Below are 18,214 nucleotides of genomic sequence, written 5' to 3' on the forward strand. Positions count from 1 at the left end.
CCGCCTGCCTTATTGTGTGCTAGTGGCATTGCTTGCATCCACAGCAGTTATTTTTACACAGTAAGGGGTAGCACTATAACTGTATAGAAATGAGGTCATGCATTGGTAAGAGGACATATTAACAGGAGGTTCAGTTACTTGCAGCCCGTTTAATGAGAACTCACGAGCTTGAGGAAGTTCTAAATGTAGACCATAGATATCTAATAAATAGCAGATGTCTATGGTAAGGATGGAAACTTCTGAAGGAAATGATACCCAGCTTGTAGCTGGTCTAAGTGGCCCATCGCTGCTAATTCCAGAAATGAAAATTGGATGGAATATTTTCCAACACAATGTGTGCGGATGAAAAACAATTTACTGAATTACCATTACAGAACATGCCTGTAGTACATGTGTTACATTGCATGGCTCCACATTTGCATCTCCTGTACAGTACAATTGGCACCATTCCATTGCCAGTCATTTTTTTCCACTTTAAGCATTTTGAAGGTATTTTGTAATAAAATAGACATCCATAACTGTAAATGCTCCCATCAAAAGATGTATAGTGTTGTATTACTGTTTAGTACCACTGATTAAGATGTTTTACATGAAAAATGTAGATTCTTTGTCCACAGATCAGTTCTGAATCCAATTGAGCATTGCTGGATTGAGTTGAAGTGGCTGCTTAACCCATTGCTGCCCGGTGTCCATTATATTTGACATTGAGAAAATAGGGATTAAATAGGCATGGAAACCCACACGGGGCAGTGAAGGGTTAAAGGAAGACGGTCTTCAGGTATTAGTTGAATCTGAGTGACAAAAGTCTTTATGCAAAAAACCAATGCATGTATGGACAAGTTATGAAGAGCTGTGATAAATCCAAAGGAGGTCAGACAAAAATTTTATAAAGATGCACTGAATTGGTGTCAGTCTTTATGACCAAGACTCTAATACATATTTCATTTTTGGTAAAACATTGAAATGCATGTCATTGGAAGTTAGTTCGAGCTACCAATAAGTACATTCAGATGCCTAAAAGATTGATTGTCTGAAACCACAGGATGTCACTATTTATGGACACCATTGTCATTTTATCTGTTTGTATGCAGGACCACAGAGCCATGTATTGACTAAACACGTACAGTGCTTCTATCATCCGGAAAATCAACAACTTAAAGTATTGTGGGTCATTTTCTTGCATTAACTAAAAAAGTTAAATGTGCAAAAAAAATGGTTCTTCGGCTTTCTTAAGTTCTATACAGCTCGACTGAAACCAACACGTTTCAAAACAAAACTCACGTGGACAGCTATCCAAATTGATAGCTTGCGGTCTTATATCCCCGCCCATAAAATAGGCGTCACCGCCTTCAATTACCTTCCCCAATTCCCAAACCACGCCCGAAAAGTGTCTGGGACGCACAATCTCCGCCCAGATTGTGTCACTCTTGTAGCCGCCCACTTTGATGTCACCGTGTTCTTAAAAAAAAGACAAAAACAATCCGCATTGCAAAAAATCTCCTATTTAATTTGTATTAAAACTGTAGAAGGGGCTCTCGCTCTATTTTTTTTTTTTTTTTTTTTTAAAACAAACCCTTAGATCGAGTAAACAAAGATCTAAACAGAAATGGTTTCCCCAGTCACCGTGGTAAGTCCTAACGATGCTTCCGCTGTTTGTATTGTTCGTTTTTCTAATTCACTGTATACTTCACATTTAAATAACAAAGCAGTGCTTGGCAAATATATAGCAACAGCTGTATAATCTATTCTAAAAACTTCACCATCTAACCGCTTTCAAACATGAAATCTTTCTAAGAATAAATGAATGTTGTTTCTAAGTGTCGGCTTTATGCAGGATGTGGCTTACTATATGTCTGGGGGCTGTACATTCCTGCTGTGATATTCTGTGAATATTGTTATTTTTCCCTTATGGATCATTTTGATACTGTACGCGCGATGTTATCTTTCAAGCCTCAAGAGTCAAGGGCAGTGATGCTGATTTATTCTGTATGCACAATTCTGAAGTGAAGCACCGGGCATGTGATACTTAAAAAAGCGTGTCAGAAAGCAGGTCCGTGTTTATTTCCAGTTTTGTGGGAAGCCTGTTAATGTTACGTTTCTGATTCAACCAATAATTTAATGTGCATATTTCTAAACAAATACAACACAATAAGGACGTGTTTGGGAATTATTATTATTATCATCATCTGCAGTCATCTTTTTTACAATGAATTCATTTATTCATGAATTGGTTACATTGTAATGAATCCTTAGCAAAGAGTATCACGTCTGTATAAACAAACAGAATTGTCTTTGTCTGTTCTAGGTGAGGTGTACAATTACAGTATGTTTTAAAAAGAAACGTCTTGAAATCTGGCAAAATCCACGCCAGTTATGAATTACAATAGAAGTCAGCTTCGTTATGTATTTTGTTTGTTTTTACGTCGGCAAATAAAATAAGGAACTGTTACACAAGATATTATCAAACTACCGGTAGTTAATCATTTTATTTGTTTCGTTTCGTTATTTTGTTGTCGAAATAGGCTAAAAATGATCTCGATTCTGTTGTGCAAAATGGCATTTGGGCTTTTTACATTTTAGTTAAAGTACGCCTTTGTCTACTTTTTATATAAGCGGAATCTGTTTATAAACAAAAGAGAAACGTAACATGTGACAGGGCTTTTTTTTTTTTTTTTTTTTTTTTGAGACGCATGCGCCCGCTGGCTGACCTGCAGAAAGAGAACGTCATGTACCAGTTGGTTGAATTTGCATTTGCTGCAGCGCAAGGTCACAAGCTGGGGAAATCAATACAGCTTTTCAGTAAATTAAAGTTAAAGAATAGGCTCCCTATTTATTGGTATCAGTTAAAAAAAATAAAATAATGCATTATCACAACAGTCTTTACTCTCTTAAATTCCAGGTAATAAAACAACAACCTGGTAAACATAAAAAAAAGAAAACACCTTCAATATGTAGCACATACTTTGTCCTTCACACTGCTGATGAATGTGGCATTCCTGACCTATATTCTGCAACATAGTGGGTGATTCAAAAGTCAAATAACCAGTATGCAGATGTGCCATCACAGCAAGATACCATGCCATTTCTGCTGGCCTACAGTTGCTTCTTGCAATACTTTTCCCTTCGCACATTTGTATCCTGGTCAAGTCATGTGAGCTCCCCAGTATCTTAAATGTTTGAAACATCCACTCACTGGCCACTTCATTAGGACCCAGTGGTGTAGTCGAGGGTATACGCAGGTAAGCAGCGTTTACCCACTTTTAATTTGGGCAATATAGCATTTACCCACTTCTCATATAAGGGATACAGACTGCGTGTTCTGTTTGTGTGTGAGTGTGAGTGTTCTGTGATTGGTTGTTTATGTTCTGTTAATGTTCTGTTGTTAGGCACACTGGACCTGCTAGTAGCCTTCATCCTAGCCCACGAAAGGACCCTCACAGAACTGTTCACGTGAAGCGCACCATCGGGTCTGAACAGCACCTGAGAGGGAAAGGACTGTAGGGGGGGCTCTGGTTGGCTGAGGGCCAATAACAGTGTATCTGTTCATGTTTATCTGTTCAATCTATCTGTTCAACTCCACCAAACGGTAGCGTTTACCCACTTTTTTATTTACCACTACACCACTATTAGGACCCCTAGGATATATAATCAGAAGTATGGCCCACAACCGGTTCAGTTAGGCAGAGGATCAGAAGATTACGGACACAAATGCTGCAGTCTGTGGAATGAACCCACAGATACTCAATTGGGTTGAGATCCGGAGAATGTGCCGGTCAAGGCAGGTGCCTGTCTCTTGAGGCAAGAGCCAATCACAGACAATAACAGAACGGTGGATTAGGGGGTGCCTAATAAAATGACCAGTCAGTGTATAGTAGCAGCAACAGTTAGTAATGAGAATGGTATACAAGGTGTAACTTGTAAGTTTAGCTGCGCTTCAATTACAGATATATTTTAGATTAATAAACTGTAGTCTCTTTTTAAGAATTGAATATTTCCTTGAATCCCTACTGCATTCAGTTTGAGGATTAATCTTTTATGCAGGACTTTGTCAAAAGCTTTCTGGAATTATCCCTTGTCGATGTTGCGTCCTCAAAAAAATCAAGCAGGTTAGTTAGACTCACAATAAAGGTGACTAAGGTGTGTGTACATTCTCTGGAGGTGGCTGAGCTCAGTGGGATAGACCAGGCCAGACTGTGGACCTCTGTTCCCAGGGATATTGTTCAGGTCGATCCACACCTTTAGGTGTTACAATCCTCTGCAGCCGTCATCTTCCCCGATCTCTCACCAGCCCTTTCCAGGCCATTTTTTCTCAGAAATAGCATTTAAAATTTTTTTTTAACTTATTTATTAAAGGTTTAAAACTCTGCTTGCTAAAACCCTTGAACAGCAGAGTCCTGGGACAAAGGGTCTTCAAAAAGATTAGTTATATTTTACATTTTTTAAGGGAGCTTATTGCAGTGCAAGTTAGGAGTGAACAAATTATTTCTGAGCTTTCCTTAACCTTGTACACAGGTTGTGGAAATTCAGATTGCTTCTCATTGATCAGTAAGAATCTTGATAAGGTTTTTTTTTGTTTGCTTGGCTATGTCTATTGTGTGCCTCACTGAAGGGTGAACATCAGTTGCGGATTTTGTAGAAAAACTCAGAAGTGAGACTAAAGAGGGCAGCTGCACAAGCAAGACAAGGCAACAACGAGCTGGACAAGTTAATGTAGTAGAGAACCGTTAGTCCTTGGGGCTCTGAGGGATGTAGGGGTTTAAAAACAACTACATTAGAATGCTAGAGGTTTAGGGCGTGTTTCAAAGAAAAGGAATCTTTAGAAAGGATTAAACTAGCAAGAAGTTCCATAGAACACAATTTAACTGAGGTGTACAGCTTCATTAATCATTGAATGTTTAATTGAGGTTTGCAAAATAAAAAACAATTCATTGTTGCATCTCTACTTATAAAAGTAGTGCTGTATATCTTGATAACAAAGTGTAGTAAAGTGTAGTCAAAATAGGAAAATGCAACATTACCAATGTCAATGGCAAACTTTCAATTGAAAAAATGGCTTAAAACAGTACCTACAGTATCAACTTTCATAAATATGTGAAAACAGCAGTATAAAGTGCAAAGGCAAAATTTCAGAGAGAGATTTTTTTTTTTTTTTTTCGGAATTAGCCAAAAAACAAACTAAGAGTTTCTACTTATTTTATTCTGTTGCCATTGCATTCCTCTATGACTCAAACCAGCACCTGGCTATATAATGCAGTGCAAACCTCTTAGTGTGGCTGTGTTTGTACATCTTGATCACACAAAGCGCTTGATTCAATAAAGTGCTAGGTTTTGTATTAATTGAACAAAAAGTGGCAATGCTGAGTTTTGATTACAATATGCTGTTCATTCTTAACCAGTGATTCTGTTAAGCAGTTTTCACTATGAGCTGCAGTCAGGGGGCGCCTGACTTAAGTGGGAGTCGTCTCATCTGGTGTTTGTCTTTGCTAAGCGTTGAAGGGCTGTTTTTCAGAGAGGTTGCACAATCTGCTGCAGCGCACCACAGTCCTCTAGCCTTAACTGTCTGTCATTCACACAGATAACAGCTGAGCTGCAGTCTTCCTCCCTGAAATGTTGTGCAATTATATCTGCTGGATCGTCAAGTCCCAGGCAATCATATTTGTGTGGTAACCCAGACTGCACCAGGGACTTCTATTGCTGCGACTTTTCACCAACTTTCACTACTTACATTTTGGAAATAACAGCGCCTGCTTTAAGAGCAGATAAACATGCCACTAAGAACATCGCTGTAGGGCAGGGGTGTCTAGAGTTGGCCCTTCCACTCCTGGTCTTTGTTCCAACCCTATTCTAAATAGTTTAATTGAACCAATTAAACCACCATCCAAACTCTGAAATAATTGCCTCTACAATTTTAATTGTATGAACTGTCCTGTGTGGCTACTGGCCCAAGGCCAATTATACAGCTTCCGTGCCAATTGCGTTTCAATTAAAAGATAAGTTAAATTAATTCTAACAGCAGGAACTCTAAAGTCAGATTCACAAAGTGCAAGATACCATAGCATAATAAACAAGTTTTGTATTTGTTCCCATCCTGGTAAGTGTTGAAAGATACTGGGCCTATTTGATAACTGTATTGTAAGAACCAGTTTCTCCTCCCCACTACTCTGTAGCAGCTGCTGTTTTTACACTGAGCGCCTCCTCACAATGACAGCTTCACTGCCTTTTCTCATAAGATGTACAAATAATGATAATAAACACTGTAATGCAATGTAGGCAAGTGTTTCCTACTGTTTTGGTTTCATTGTGGTAAAAATAAGGAATAAACTGAAAGAAAATGTATCTTACACATTTCTAAACTACTGACCTGAGAGAATTAGTTCTGTGCAATATTTTTTTGCAGATTGTGCAAGGCCTTATACTTTTCAGGACTCTTTTCTGAGATGGCATTATTACCAGTGGTAGAAATCCATGTGATTGAAAGTGTCGTGTTCGTTTTTTGTTTGTTGGGTTTTCTTTCCCGCTGATGTGACACGCAAATCACGTAATCATGTTATTATTTGCCACCAAACACTTCCTAATTTGGTGTGTGCAGGCGTCTCTAGTTGCTGTAGTGGAAAGGGCACTGTGGCCATAATTGCAGTGAATATATTTTGATGGGCATTGCGGCAATTGAGAAGGGCACCCACAGCAATTGCTACATGGCCTGTTAATTTCAAGCCCTGTTATCATACAGCATTAGGAATTACAAAATACCTGAACCCAGGTAATCTGAATTGACCTATAATCCAAAGCTTTAAATGAAAACTGATAGTAGCACTAGAAACCAAACATCAGAATTCTATGACGTGTGTACGACATTTACAGCTCTCTTCCTCTTTATCATCAATCCTTAATACATTAAGATTAAAAGAGTCCCATGATGCTTTGTTTCAGGTGAAGTGCGAAGGCCCCAAGTTGGTACCTTTCTTCAAGGCCACGTGTGTCTATTTCGTCCTCTGGCTGCCCACCTCCAGCCCCTCGTGGTTCAGCGCCCTCATCAAGTGTCTGCCCATCTTCTGCCTGTGGGTCTTTCTCCTGGCCCACGGGATCGGCTTCCTGGGTGCCCACTCCAGTGCCCGCAAGATCCTGGCCGGACTCATCTTCTCTTCACTGGGAGACGCCTTCCTGATCTGGCAGGAGCAAGGCTACTTCGTCCATGGTCAGTAAAGATTCACATGATTCCGAAAAATGCACATTTTATATATTGCACAATATTTTTAAATATATGCTGAAATGCTCCATATTTTCGGCGATATATTGATTGTAGATATATTTCTTGTATGCTTCCAAGAAGTCATATTTTAGTGCAAAATGTAGCACTATTGTGTGGCAGCTTTAATCAGGTGGACCACATTTACACTTCAGAATATATTTCAAAATATGTTGCAATATTCAAAACTGAAAACCTTAACTAGGTTTAGCATGGTAAATGTATAGTGTACCGTGTTGTTCTCATACAGTACATATACTATGCATTTAATCACTTGGTACAATATGCATTTATCTGTGATTTGCTGTACCATTGTTGCCTGTACTTTACAATTCCTGTACTACTCTTTGCTAGGCTTTCAACATGACATACCATAGTAAACCTTCACAAGGGGATGTATTCTAAAGTATGTTCTGAAATACATACTGTTCCTGAACATTCAAAACTGTTCAAATATGTTGCATAATTCACTCAGAAGAGTCAGCTGCCCAGTGTTTTGTTATGGTTCACATACCTTTCTCAGGGGAGGGTTTTGGGAACAGTGGGGGTCTTTGTATGTTTTTTGATGGCATGTCAACCATATTCTGATTTATTTTCAAATTTACATTCCAGTGACAAGCAGAGGTGTCAAACTCAAATTAACAGGAGCCAATGTTAAAGCAAAACTGAGCTCTTATATTCTCAAATACCATTAGCCCTTGTAGAGGGCCTGGATCCCAAGTAGTAGCTGCATTATTGTGAGGGCCAGAAGATATGGGGATAAAACTGCCCTGGCTGTCTGAATTAGCCTATGGGACTTGTGTTGGACATCCATGTGTTAAAGTAATCACAGGGACCCTTACTGTCCCCCGCAGGACATGAAATCCCTGGCGACGGGGATATAGTGGAGGCTGTCATATGTACATACGTACGCACATACTTATGTATATCACTCTATATTATTTACTATACCTGAAAAACCACTATATATACCTGAAAAAAAAACTTGGTATTATTTGGGAGTATCAGATTGTGGGCATATATGGTCATATGGAGGTGTATCTGTATTTATACCTCCTTCTGTCTGTATGTCACCTTCTTTACCTGTATCTTGAGAACACAAGAACGTATTCCACATACTGTAAGGCAGTCATTTAAATATACTTTACCGTGATACTAACACCTCATTTGCTGCCCGAATGCCACTTTTCATTGCCATTTCTCAATGTATACTCTTCTGTACTATACATACTGTTGATAAACATAATGTTCATCAACTTTTTTTCGTTATCTGATAGCTGATTTTGGATTTTGAACCTTGGTGAGGGACGTGTGTTACTGACATGCTTGTTTCTCTCTTACAGGCCTGTTAATGTTCGCTATCAGCCACGTCCTGTACTCCTCTGCCTTCGGGATGAAGCCTCTGGACCTGCGCGCCGGCCTGTCTATCGGAGTGGTGTCGGGGCTGAGCTATGCGCTTCTCTACTCCTATTTGTCAGGGCCCTTCACCTACCTGGTGGCGGTCTACATCGCGCTGATCGGCTTCATGGGCTGGCGGGCCCTGGCTGGTGTGCAGCTCTACGATGACCTGTGGACCTGGACCAAGATGTCAGCCTGCCTGGGGGCCATGCTGTTCATGGTGTCTGACCTCACCATCGCCGTCAACAAGTTCTGCTTCCCTGTGCCACATTCCCGGGCCATCATCATGGCCACTTACTACGCAGCGCAGATGCTCATTGCCTTGTCCGCTGTGGAGCGCCAGGATGAAGACGACCCCAAAAAGATAGCCTGAATCCACCAGCAATGACCGTTTTGGCATCAGGGAACAGGCTAGTCGCCCAATCTATGGATGTACAGATATAGCACTATGACAAATACTACTGCTATTATTATTAGTTACCTGAATTGCTCGGCTTCTTATTGTGAGCGATAAGGACCATTTGTTATTTTATGTCCTTAAAAAAAGGGCCAGCATTCAATTCATAGACCATTAAATGTTTTTCAGGTGCTTTGAGTGAATTGGGTGCTGCAGACCCTTCTATGCCCCGCTAATTTGAAAAAGGCTAAGGGAGTAGATTTTCGCTGTTTTCATGCTCCCCTGAATTGAAAGACCCTTTCCCAATAAAGAAATGCCCCTCTATCAAAGAGCTGTAGGGCTGTAGAACTTGCCCTTTGTTACATTTTGCACCAGATTGGTGTGTATGATTACCAGATTGTATTGCCAAACACCAGGCACTTTTAAAATACTCCCATAATAACATTAGAATTGTAATTACTTAACATTATGCTGGACAACTGAAGCAGCACAAAGGCTCTGTACCAGCAGACAGAGTCAGTGTTCGGGGGAAAGACTACGCCCAGTGGCGCCACTCCAGTATTTCCTGCGTACATGACAAGCCGTGTCAATTATTTAAAAATATGAAATATGTATAGGGCTTTGTAATTCATTTCCCTAAAAAATACAGAAAAGGAAAATTGTACAAGTAAAGAACTATCGAAAATCAGATAACTCCCAGCATGAAATTGGTATTAGACAAAGCCAAGCTATTTTAGTAAAAGGGTAACTGATAATTGGCACTGCTTTCCCAGTTCTGTCTTTTGGAAACCTGCCTTGTTTTTATCGCACAAAAGGTACCCTTTTTATACCAGACAAGACTGTGTTTTATTTCGTTGATTTTTTTTTTTTTTTGGATGGGGGGAGGGGGAGTGAATCTTGTTGAGTAAAATGTGATCGATTCATCGTTGACTAAACACCAATATTTTGTTTTTTGGCTAATCCGGCACAGGACCTTCAGCAGAAGTGATAGAGATACAAACTGCCTCTGTCAGTTTGCCCTCTGTAGACTGACAGGGTAGTCCCATCCCCTTTCCCTGTTAGTTTATGATACTGGCAGTTACTGTTACTGGGGGCTCGAAGCATGACCTACATGACCGCTGAACTCATAATACAGATTGGAAGTGGTGGATGGCCTAACTCGTTACCCCAGTGTCCTGAGCTGGAAGCAGACCTATTCAGGAGACCATCAGTCTGCTGCGATCCTCTTGATCCTGATACACCAACACTGCTTGGGGGAGTGTTGACACTGAGCCCCTGTACGTATCGGATTTAGGAAATCCAGTGGCAGTGCAGTTCGATTAGCATAGGGGTTTACTATGCTGGCCTGGCCTGTGTACTTTTATAATGATTACTTTTAACAATTATTCAAGTCATTAAGCTGGACAGGGTTTCCAACCTTCAGCAAATTTACTCACCTCTGAAATGAGCTTTGGAGAGTTTTTTGTCAACATACAAATACACAAACAGAGGAACTACCAAAATGCATAAGAAGAAAGTTTTGGCTCCATAAATGTATTGACAGAACAGCAGTACTCCCCCATGCTGGTTGGGTGACAGAGAATTCAAGTGCTTGCATTTTCATATGCAAGGACAGTAATTGCTTCACATTTGTCTTTTGCTTTACTTCCCCAAACATTAAAATAGTTCCGTAGTGGTTGGAAACCCTGACCCAAGCATTTGGGACTGAAGTGTTTGTGTGACAGCATGTTTTTCAAGTGCAATTGCAAGTTTTGAGGCCTACTCTCCAGAGGCTCTAGTGTTAAGGAGGTAGACCTCTATTATTGTAGGAAAGCACATAAAACACTGTCTAATAGCAACACCCTTGCAGGGAGGGGATAGACTCCCCCAGAAATACAGTGGCCAACTTTAAAGAGTACAATGGCAGAGGTATAAAACTGGTGCCATTATGGCTTCAAATATTCAACATGGTGGTGCAACCTCTACAGCAACTCGAGTCGACATGGCAGACATAGGGATGCAGTTTTATCATCTTCTTTATCAGCACATACTGCCCTGACCCCATTCTGTTTCATTGTAGTAACGATTCTGTGCAAACAAAGGAACTTCCTATTCAAAGGGTGCACCTTAGTATTGTACTGAGTACGTTTTGGTACTGTAATTGTGTATTCTGTTGCCATGACAAAATGGGGGTGCCTTGTCTTCTGACTGCCTTGTTTTCTTTCATCAATTGGCATTCAGGATTTAAGCACAGAGAATACAAGACTAAAGCTGCATTGGTGTTGAAGTATTAAGTGGAGAATGGGAACATAAAAAGCTCTTTTGAAAATAACTACTAATATTACTAATTCATGATTGTTTGGTACAAAATGGCTCTTCTTGAGCCTTCTGTTTCAAAATACAAAGTTTTCTGACTTTATTACCAGTGTGTATTCCCACCAATTGAAGGACAACCTAATTTAATAAGATTATAATTTGAAAACAATTGCCTCACTATGGTATATCCCAAAGCAACAGTGAACATTTTTCCCAGTACTGTAAAACAGTAATTAGATACAATGGCCAGTGCCTAACATATTCTAATACATTTAAATATATATATATAAAAAGGTTTAAACCATTATTCTCAAATGCTGTACACCTGTCACGGTAACTCTGTTCAGCCATGGTTCATTTTCAAAAGGGACAACTCCACAATGCCTTGGAATGGGTCATCACAGAATGATGTCCTTTAGCCAAAACATTAACATTTCAAAGCTACTAGGGATGAGGAGTTGTTGGTTGGTGTCATTAAATCCAATAGGATTCTAGATCCATTGAATCAAAGAAATGGGACCCAGTCATAGCTCCAGTGGTTCAGATAGACCAGTAGACTAGTAGATAGGGTTCAGACTACAAAGTGAAGTCCAAGTCATTCGAATTATTCCCAAGAGTCTCTGTGTTGCATGTATGTATTATGGCCTTGCTGCTCTCCATAGTAGATGATAAGGTATTCATTTGAGGGAAGCTCCATGGTAGAACAGAATCCTGGGTAGTGTTTCCCTAGGACATCTGTCTATTGGGACTGTACTGTATTTAAGCTGCCCAAACAACTTCACCAACCAAAAATATTAATAGTGCAGGACAGTATAGAGCAACCCAGCCCTAAATATGTTAGCCCTGTAATGCCTGAGTATTTTTGTATGAGGAAAAACTATTTTATTTATTGACAATGCTTTCAAACATGGAGTCAGTCCATTTCAGGGTTTGCTGTATTGTTACCTTCACTAGACAGACATGCTGTGTAAAGCTCATAGTAAAACCTGTACTGACTCTAATGTGAAATCAGAAGCTAACAAACTGACAGTGATGTCATACACAGCAGTGTAGTGTTACATCAAGCAGTTCGGGTGTGTAGACTTCACAAGCTTCCCAGTCACCTTCCCACCTGCTGGATTTTCCCTTGTAGAAAAAATCCATTGTTTTACTGAGGAAATGATACCAGACCACAGCATTACTAGTAAAAGATTACATTCAGTGCTGTACATACACACAGGGAGAAAATATTCTTATCTTGTGCCTCAGTAAAAGCTTGTTGCTCTTCATTATTGTAATGTATAGATGTTATCCGTGTTTCCATTTCAACTTGATGATTTGGCTGTGAGTTTGGCGGCAAACTCAGTAGTGCCCGGGCTGGCTTCTAAAGGGATATCTTTAAAGAATAAGTAGACAGACATGTGGGTGTCTTGGTTATAGCTCTGCCTTTATGATTTGAGTGTTTGAAGTTGTGGCCCTTTTCTGAAAGTGCTGCCTCCTATTTCCCATGGAAATGTTGCAGATGGCAAGGTGACTGGGACCTATTACCTGTACAGTACAGTATGTCTTAATGATTGTTTCAAGGACAGACACTCTAGCTGCACCAAACGTTTAGATAATTACTATCTAATTGGATTGAATAAAGTTGGCAGGAGGGAACAGAGTTTGACATTTTCTACCTGTGGATGCTGCTGGGAGGAGAAGGGCACCACCAGTAGTTTAAAGGAATGTTGGCCAGTCCTTTCATAATCCATTTTCCTTTTAGTATTATCACTGCTCCATAGTTCTCTAGTTGCACAGTACTGCATGAAGAATTAATTTCCATTGGGATACAGTTCTATTGCTAATGTATTACCCAGAATAAACCCTAGCAGAACCACAAGCAGACTGTAATATAATCAACACGACTGATTTGAGACAGATATTGTACATTGGTGCTGATATAATGCCATGATATGTCAGGAGATTATGTATAGATTCATACCATTGTCATGTTGAAACGCACAGTTAGGCTGGGGTTATAGGGGAGTGCTTTCTGACAGTTGTTGGAATGCAAACATTGCTTTATATCCAAGACGTTGTGTATTCTTCTTCTTCTTCTTCTTTTTGCTATACTCTATAGAGAAAATGACCATCATTTTTCTTCAGCTGTAGTGAAATTGCAACGAATGTGAAAAAAATGCAAGTACAATGCAATCTTTAATAGTTTTCATTTCATTATTTTATGTGCAACAAAAATGTTTATGATGTGTTTAATTGTTTTTATTAAAATATCGAAAGTTCATGTGGCCAGATGGGCCCGAAAATGAGAAATTGTCAATTAGGCCGTTGCTCAAAACTATTAATCAGCATGTTGTTGTTGTTGTTGTTGTTGTAATTGTATTTGCTGTGATTGACAAACCTGTGTCAGCAATGGCTGTGAAACCAGCCTAATTCATTACCCCATTCTGTACACCTGCAAGTCTCTTAAAGCGGCAGGACTGACTGGCAGGTGTTAAGATTAGAATTGATATGTGCTTACAGAACTGTGAGAGGAAGTTGTCATACGGGCTTACTGTAGCCAGTGTCATTTTCCCCCATTTGCAGTAAAGTTTCAAGCACCAAACATTGTTATTTATTTATTTTGAAAGAAACATAAAAACCAAAAAGGCTGATGAAACTGTGCATCAGCCACAGCCCTATGAAAAATGTAAATATTCTTTTAAAAGGATTAATGTATCAGCTGGTGGCTGCAGTGAAACGCCTCTCTGTTGTCAGAGAAATCCAGTTTCCATTGTTATTGGGGAATAATTTGGTTAAAAAATAAACAGAGGGGCTCCCAAGTGGCGTATCCGGTAAAGGCACTACACGTGGAGTGCAGGATGCGCCCTATAGCCTGGACATCGCCGGTTCGAGTCCAGGCTATTCCATTGCCGACCGTGGACAGGAAGTCCAAGGGGGCGGTGCACAACTGGCCGAGCGCCACCCGGGGGGGGTGAGTGTTTAGGTCGACCAGCGACCCCTGTAGTCTGGCCGGGCACCTGCAGGCTTGTCTGTAAGCTGCCCGGAGCTGCGTTGTCCTCTGACGCTGTAGCTCCGAGGTGGCAGTACGGTGAGTCTGCAGTGTGAAAAGAAGCGGTCGGCTGACGGCACATTCTTCGGAGGACAGCGTGTGTTCGTCTTTGCCGCTCGTGAGTCAGCACAGGGGTGGTAGCGGTGAGCCGAGCTTAAATAATAATTGGATATTCTAAATTGGAAGAAAATAATAAAAAATAATTGGCGACTACTAAATTTATAATAAATAAATAAATAAATAAACAGACATTTACTTAGGGTAAATACATATATCCCAACCCTTACAGGACGCCCCCCACAGCTATAAAAGAAAACTAGAATTAGATTTAATTACATTGATGGCCTGTTGGCAATTGTAATAATGGAGCTGATTTTGGCCTGCATTCTGACCACTGAACTGGATTCAATTTTCTGTTGTATTTGGTTTACTGTGTTCTGTATTCTGTAACACGTGTTGTATCATTTCATGGTTCTGATTTGTAAATGTAGAAATAATATTAAATCAGTTTATTAAAAGAAAAAGTGTTTACTGTTGTTTATTTTATTTTATTTTATTTTTTGGGGGGGGGAGGGGGGGGGGTCAGAGCTGTTCCTGCCCACGCCTGCATTTGGTTTTTTTCAGCTTGGCATGAACTTCAAACTTCAGAGGGGCTGCAGGAATAAAAACAAGAAACAGCTTTTTAAAAACAATACTTCTTCCATTATTGTTGGAATTTTGTGTAATGAGCTTTCCCTCATAATAATGCTGTGAAAATGGAATCTCTGACCTGAATTCTGTAAAATACATAATGCTACACCTTCCTGTTGCCAGTCACTTTCAGTTACAATGGGAGAAAGAGCAGAAGTTTTGGGCTAGCATCAGGCGCTCAGTTGACAGATGCTTGCTATTGCAATCCTCCAAAAATCACTTACAAATAAATCGATGAGGGAAACGCCTTCATTGCAGATTTTCATACAATGATCACTGAGGAATGGTCAAGTGTCTCTCCCTATAATGCTCTCATTGTAAGCCATTTTACTGCCAGTTTACTGTGGTGCAGCACGTCAGGGTAAAGACTGCAAAGTAATAAAAAGAAAGGCATGGCAGAGCAAACACAGTAAAGAATAGATAAACTATGATAAAGCAAGTCTAGAACTGCTTTTAACAAATGGCTATACTGAGACAAAGCAGTCGTCAGACGCCCCCTAGCTGTAGTTATTGTACAATATAAACAGAGGCTTGTACAGTAAAAGCACATATAAGGAATATGTAGAAGCATTTAGTTTATTGTTCTGCTTAGCTTTATACTGATTTTATTCAATTTATAAAATTAGACTTTGCACTTGCTTCACAAGCAAAATCTATATATTAATATAATGTATTAATGGTTAAGGAGTAGATACAGTTAGCTAACAACTTCTCAATGGCCAATGATAGATGAGAATGTTGTGGGTTACACATGGGTGGTTCCAGGGATATGCATCCCTGTAGATTTCAAAGGTAACACTAAAAGAGGTAGACAAGCACACAAAAGCCTGAGGAATATATCAAGGCAATGTGTAATATTCCGAATATTGTATTGAATTGTGTCTCATTGAAGGCTGATTGTGGGGTGTTGCACAGGCTTCAGTGCACAATGACTATTATGACGGTATCTGGGGATATGTGGGTGTTGGGAAAAGGCTGTCAATGCAACACCTCCACGTCCACTTTCTTCTTCCTTTCCATCATTCTCTTCCTCTGGCCAGTGAAGCCGTGCACCGCGTACATTTTCTTGTTGTCCTTGTCGGTGACGGAGTCTTCAGCATCTCCTCCTCTGTGATTGGCTGCTTCTCTGCCTTCTTGGGTGGGGGAACGGCCCTATCAGAGAGAACAAGAGATGTGAGGGGTGCAGTAGGGGGTACTGAGGAAGACATGAGGCAAAACTTCCAGTCTCTCTCCTATGTTTCTTTGTGATTTACCACACTGGCCAGTGATTTACCATGCTGGCCAGTGATTTATCATGCTGACCAGTGATTTACCATGCTGGCCAGTGATTTACCATGCTGGCCAGTGATTTATCATGCTGACCAGTGATTTACCATGCTGGCCAGTGATTTACCATGCTGGCCAGTGATTTATCATGCTGACCAGTGATTTACCATGCTGGCCAGTGATTTATCATGCTGACCAGTGATTTACCATGCTGGCCAGTGATTTACCATGCTGGCCAGTGATTTATCATGCTGACCAGTGATTTACCATGCTGGCCAGTGATTTACCATGCTGGCCAGTGATTTATCATGCTGACCAGTGATTTACTATGCTGGCCAGTGATTTACCATGCTGGCCAGTGATTTACCATGCTGGCCAGTGATTTACCATGCTGGCCAGTGTTTCACTAGTCTTTCACTAAGCTTTTTCTCCCAAACTTCAAACACACACTCATATATTCTAAGGGACAAACAAACAAAACTTAAGTCAAGGAGACACACTTTCTTCAACAGTAATGTTCACTGTGCTTTGCTACCAGTACTACTCTGTTTGTGGAAAGGCAAGGGCATGCTAACTGTTTCTTAAGCATCGTTTAAAGTCCAGCATTTGATCTGTGATATATATATATATATATATATATATATATATATATATATATATATAAAAAAGAAGCCATTTGAACTTGTTTTCATTATATATGCCTGGTCTGTATATTTTAAAAACTTATTCCAACACTAATTAATACTGTTTAACCTATTAAAAATAATTTAGTAATTTTCTGCAATACTACCATTGGCCAGCAGGTGGCAGCAAGGTACCACCCTAGCAGTCACGGATGGCACAAGAAGATAAATATGGTATTGCCAGGTCCCTAACTGTTAAATAATGGCAATTCACACCTTTTACTGTGTTTTCAGGTGGGCAGGTGACAGTATACACTCAATCCACAAAATGTCCTCTAAGGACATGAGTCTTAAAAAGTGAGAATGTAGAATTACTGCAGCCGTTTTGTCCACAGTATGAGATTGTGGTGGGGGTGGTCATGCTGGAGGTGACCTGATTTTGAGGTTGTGGTGGGGGTGGTCATGCTGGATGAGGTGACTTGAGTTTGAGGTTGTGATGGTGGTCATGCTGGAGGTGACCTGAGTTTGAGGTTGTGGTGGGGGTGGTCATGCTGGAGGAGGTGACCTGTTTGAGGTTGTGGTGGGGGTGGTCATGTTGGAGGAGGTGACCTGTTTGAGGTTGTGGTGGGGGTGGTCATGCTGGACGAGGTGACCTGAGTTTGAGGTTGTGGTGGGGGTGGTCATGCTGGAGGTGACCTTATTTTGGGGTTGTTGTGGGGGTGGTCACGCTGGAGGTGACCTGAGTTTGAGGTTGTTGTGGGGGTGGTCATGCTGGAGGTGACCTGATTTTGAGGTTGTGGTGGGGGTGGTCATGCTGGATGAGGTGACTTGAGTTTGAGGTTGTGATGGTGGTCATGCTGGAGGTGACCTGAGTTTGAGGTTGTGGTGGGGGTGGTCATGCTGGAGGAGGTGACCTGTTTGAGGTTGTGGTGGGGGTGGTCATGTTGGAGGAGGTGACCTGTTTGAGGTTGTGGTGGGGGTGGTCATGCTGGACGAGGTGACCTGAGTTTGAGGTTGTGGTGGGGGTGGTCATGCTGGAGGTGACCTTATTTTGGGGTTGTTGTGGGGGTGGTCACGCTGGAGGTGACCTGAGTTTGAGGTTGTTGTGGGGGTGGTCATGCTGGACGAGGTGACCTGAGTTTGGGGTTGTTGTGGGGGTGGTCACGCTGGAGGTGACCTGAGTTTGAGGTTGTAATATAATAATAATAATAATAATAATAATAATAATAATAATAATAATAATAATAATAATAATAAAAAAAAAACCT

At 40.6% G+C, this 18,214-nt stretch overlaps 1 protein-coding gene across 1 annotated transcript; it reads left to right on the forward strand.

Annotated features, from left to right (window-relative positions):
* Positions 1-1,081: 1,081 nt before the first annotated feature.
* On the forward strand, positions 1,082-12,664 carry LOC117964178 (lysoplasmalogenase-like protein TMEM86A). The gene is made up of 3 exons (XM_034906852.2): positions 1,082-1,627; positions 6,931-7,195; positions 8,590-12,664. The coding sequence occupies exons 1-3, from the start codon at positions 1,607-1,609 to the stop codon at positions 9,015-9,017; spliced, it is 714 nt and encodes a 237-aa protein (XP_034762743.1). The 5' UTR covers positions 1,082-1,606; the 3' UTR covers positions 9,018-12,664.
* Positions 12,665-18,214: the final 5,550 nt, after the last annotated feature.

This window comes from Acipenser ruthenus, chromosome 28 (assembly GCF_902713425.1).
Source record: "Acipenser ruthenus chromosome 28, fAciRut3.2 maternal haplotype, whole genome shotgun sequence".
NCBI classification, from domain to species: Eukaryota; Metazoa; Chordata; class Actinopteri; order Acipenseriformes; family Acipenseridae; genus Acipenser; species Acipenser ruthenus.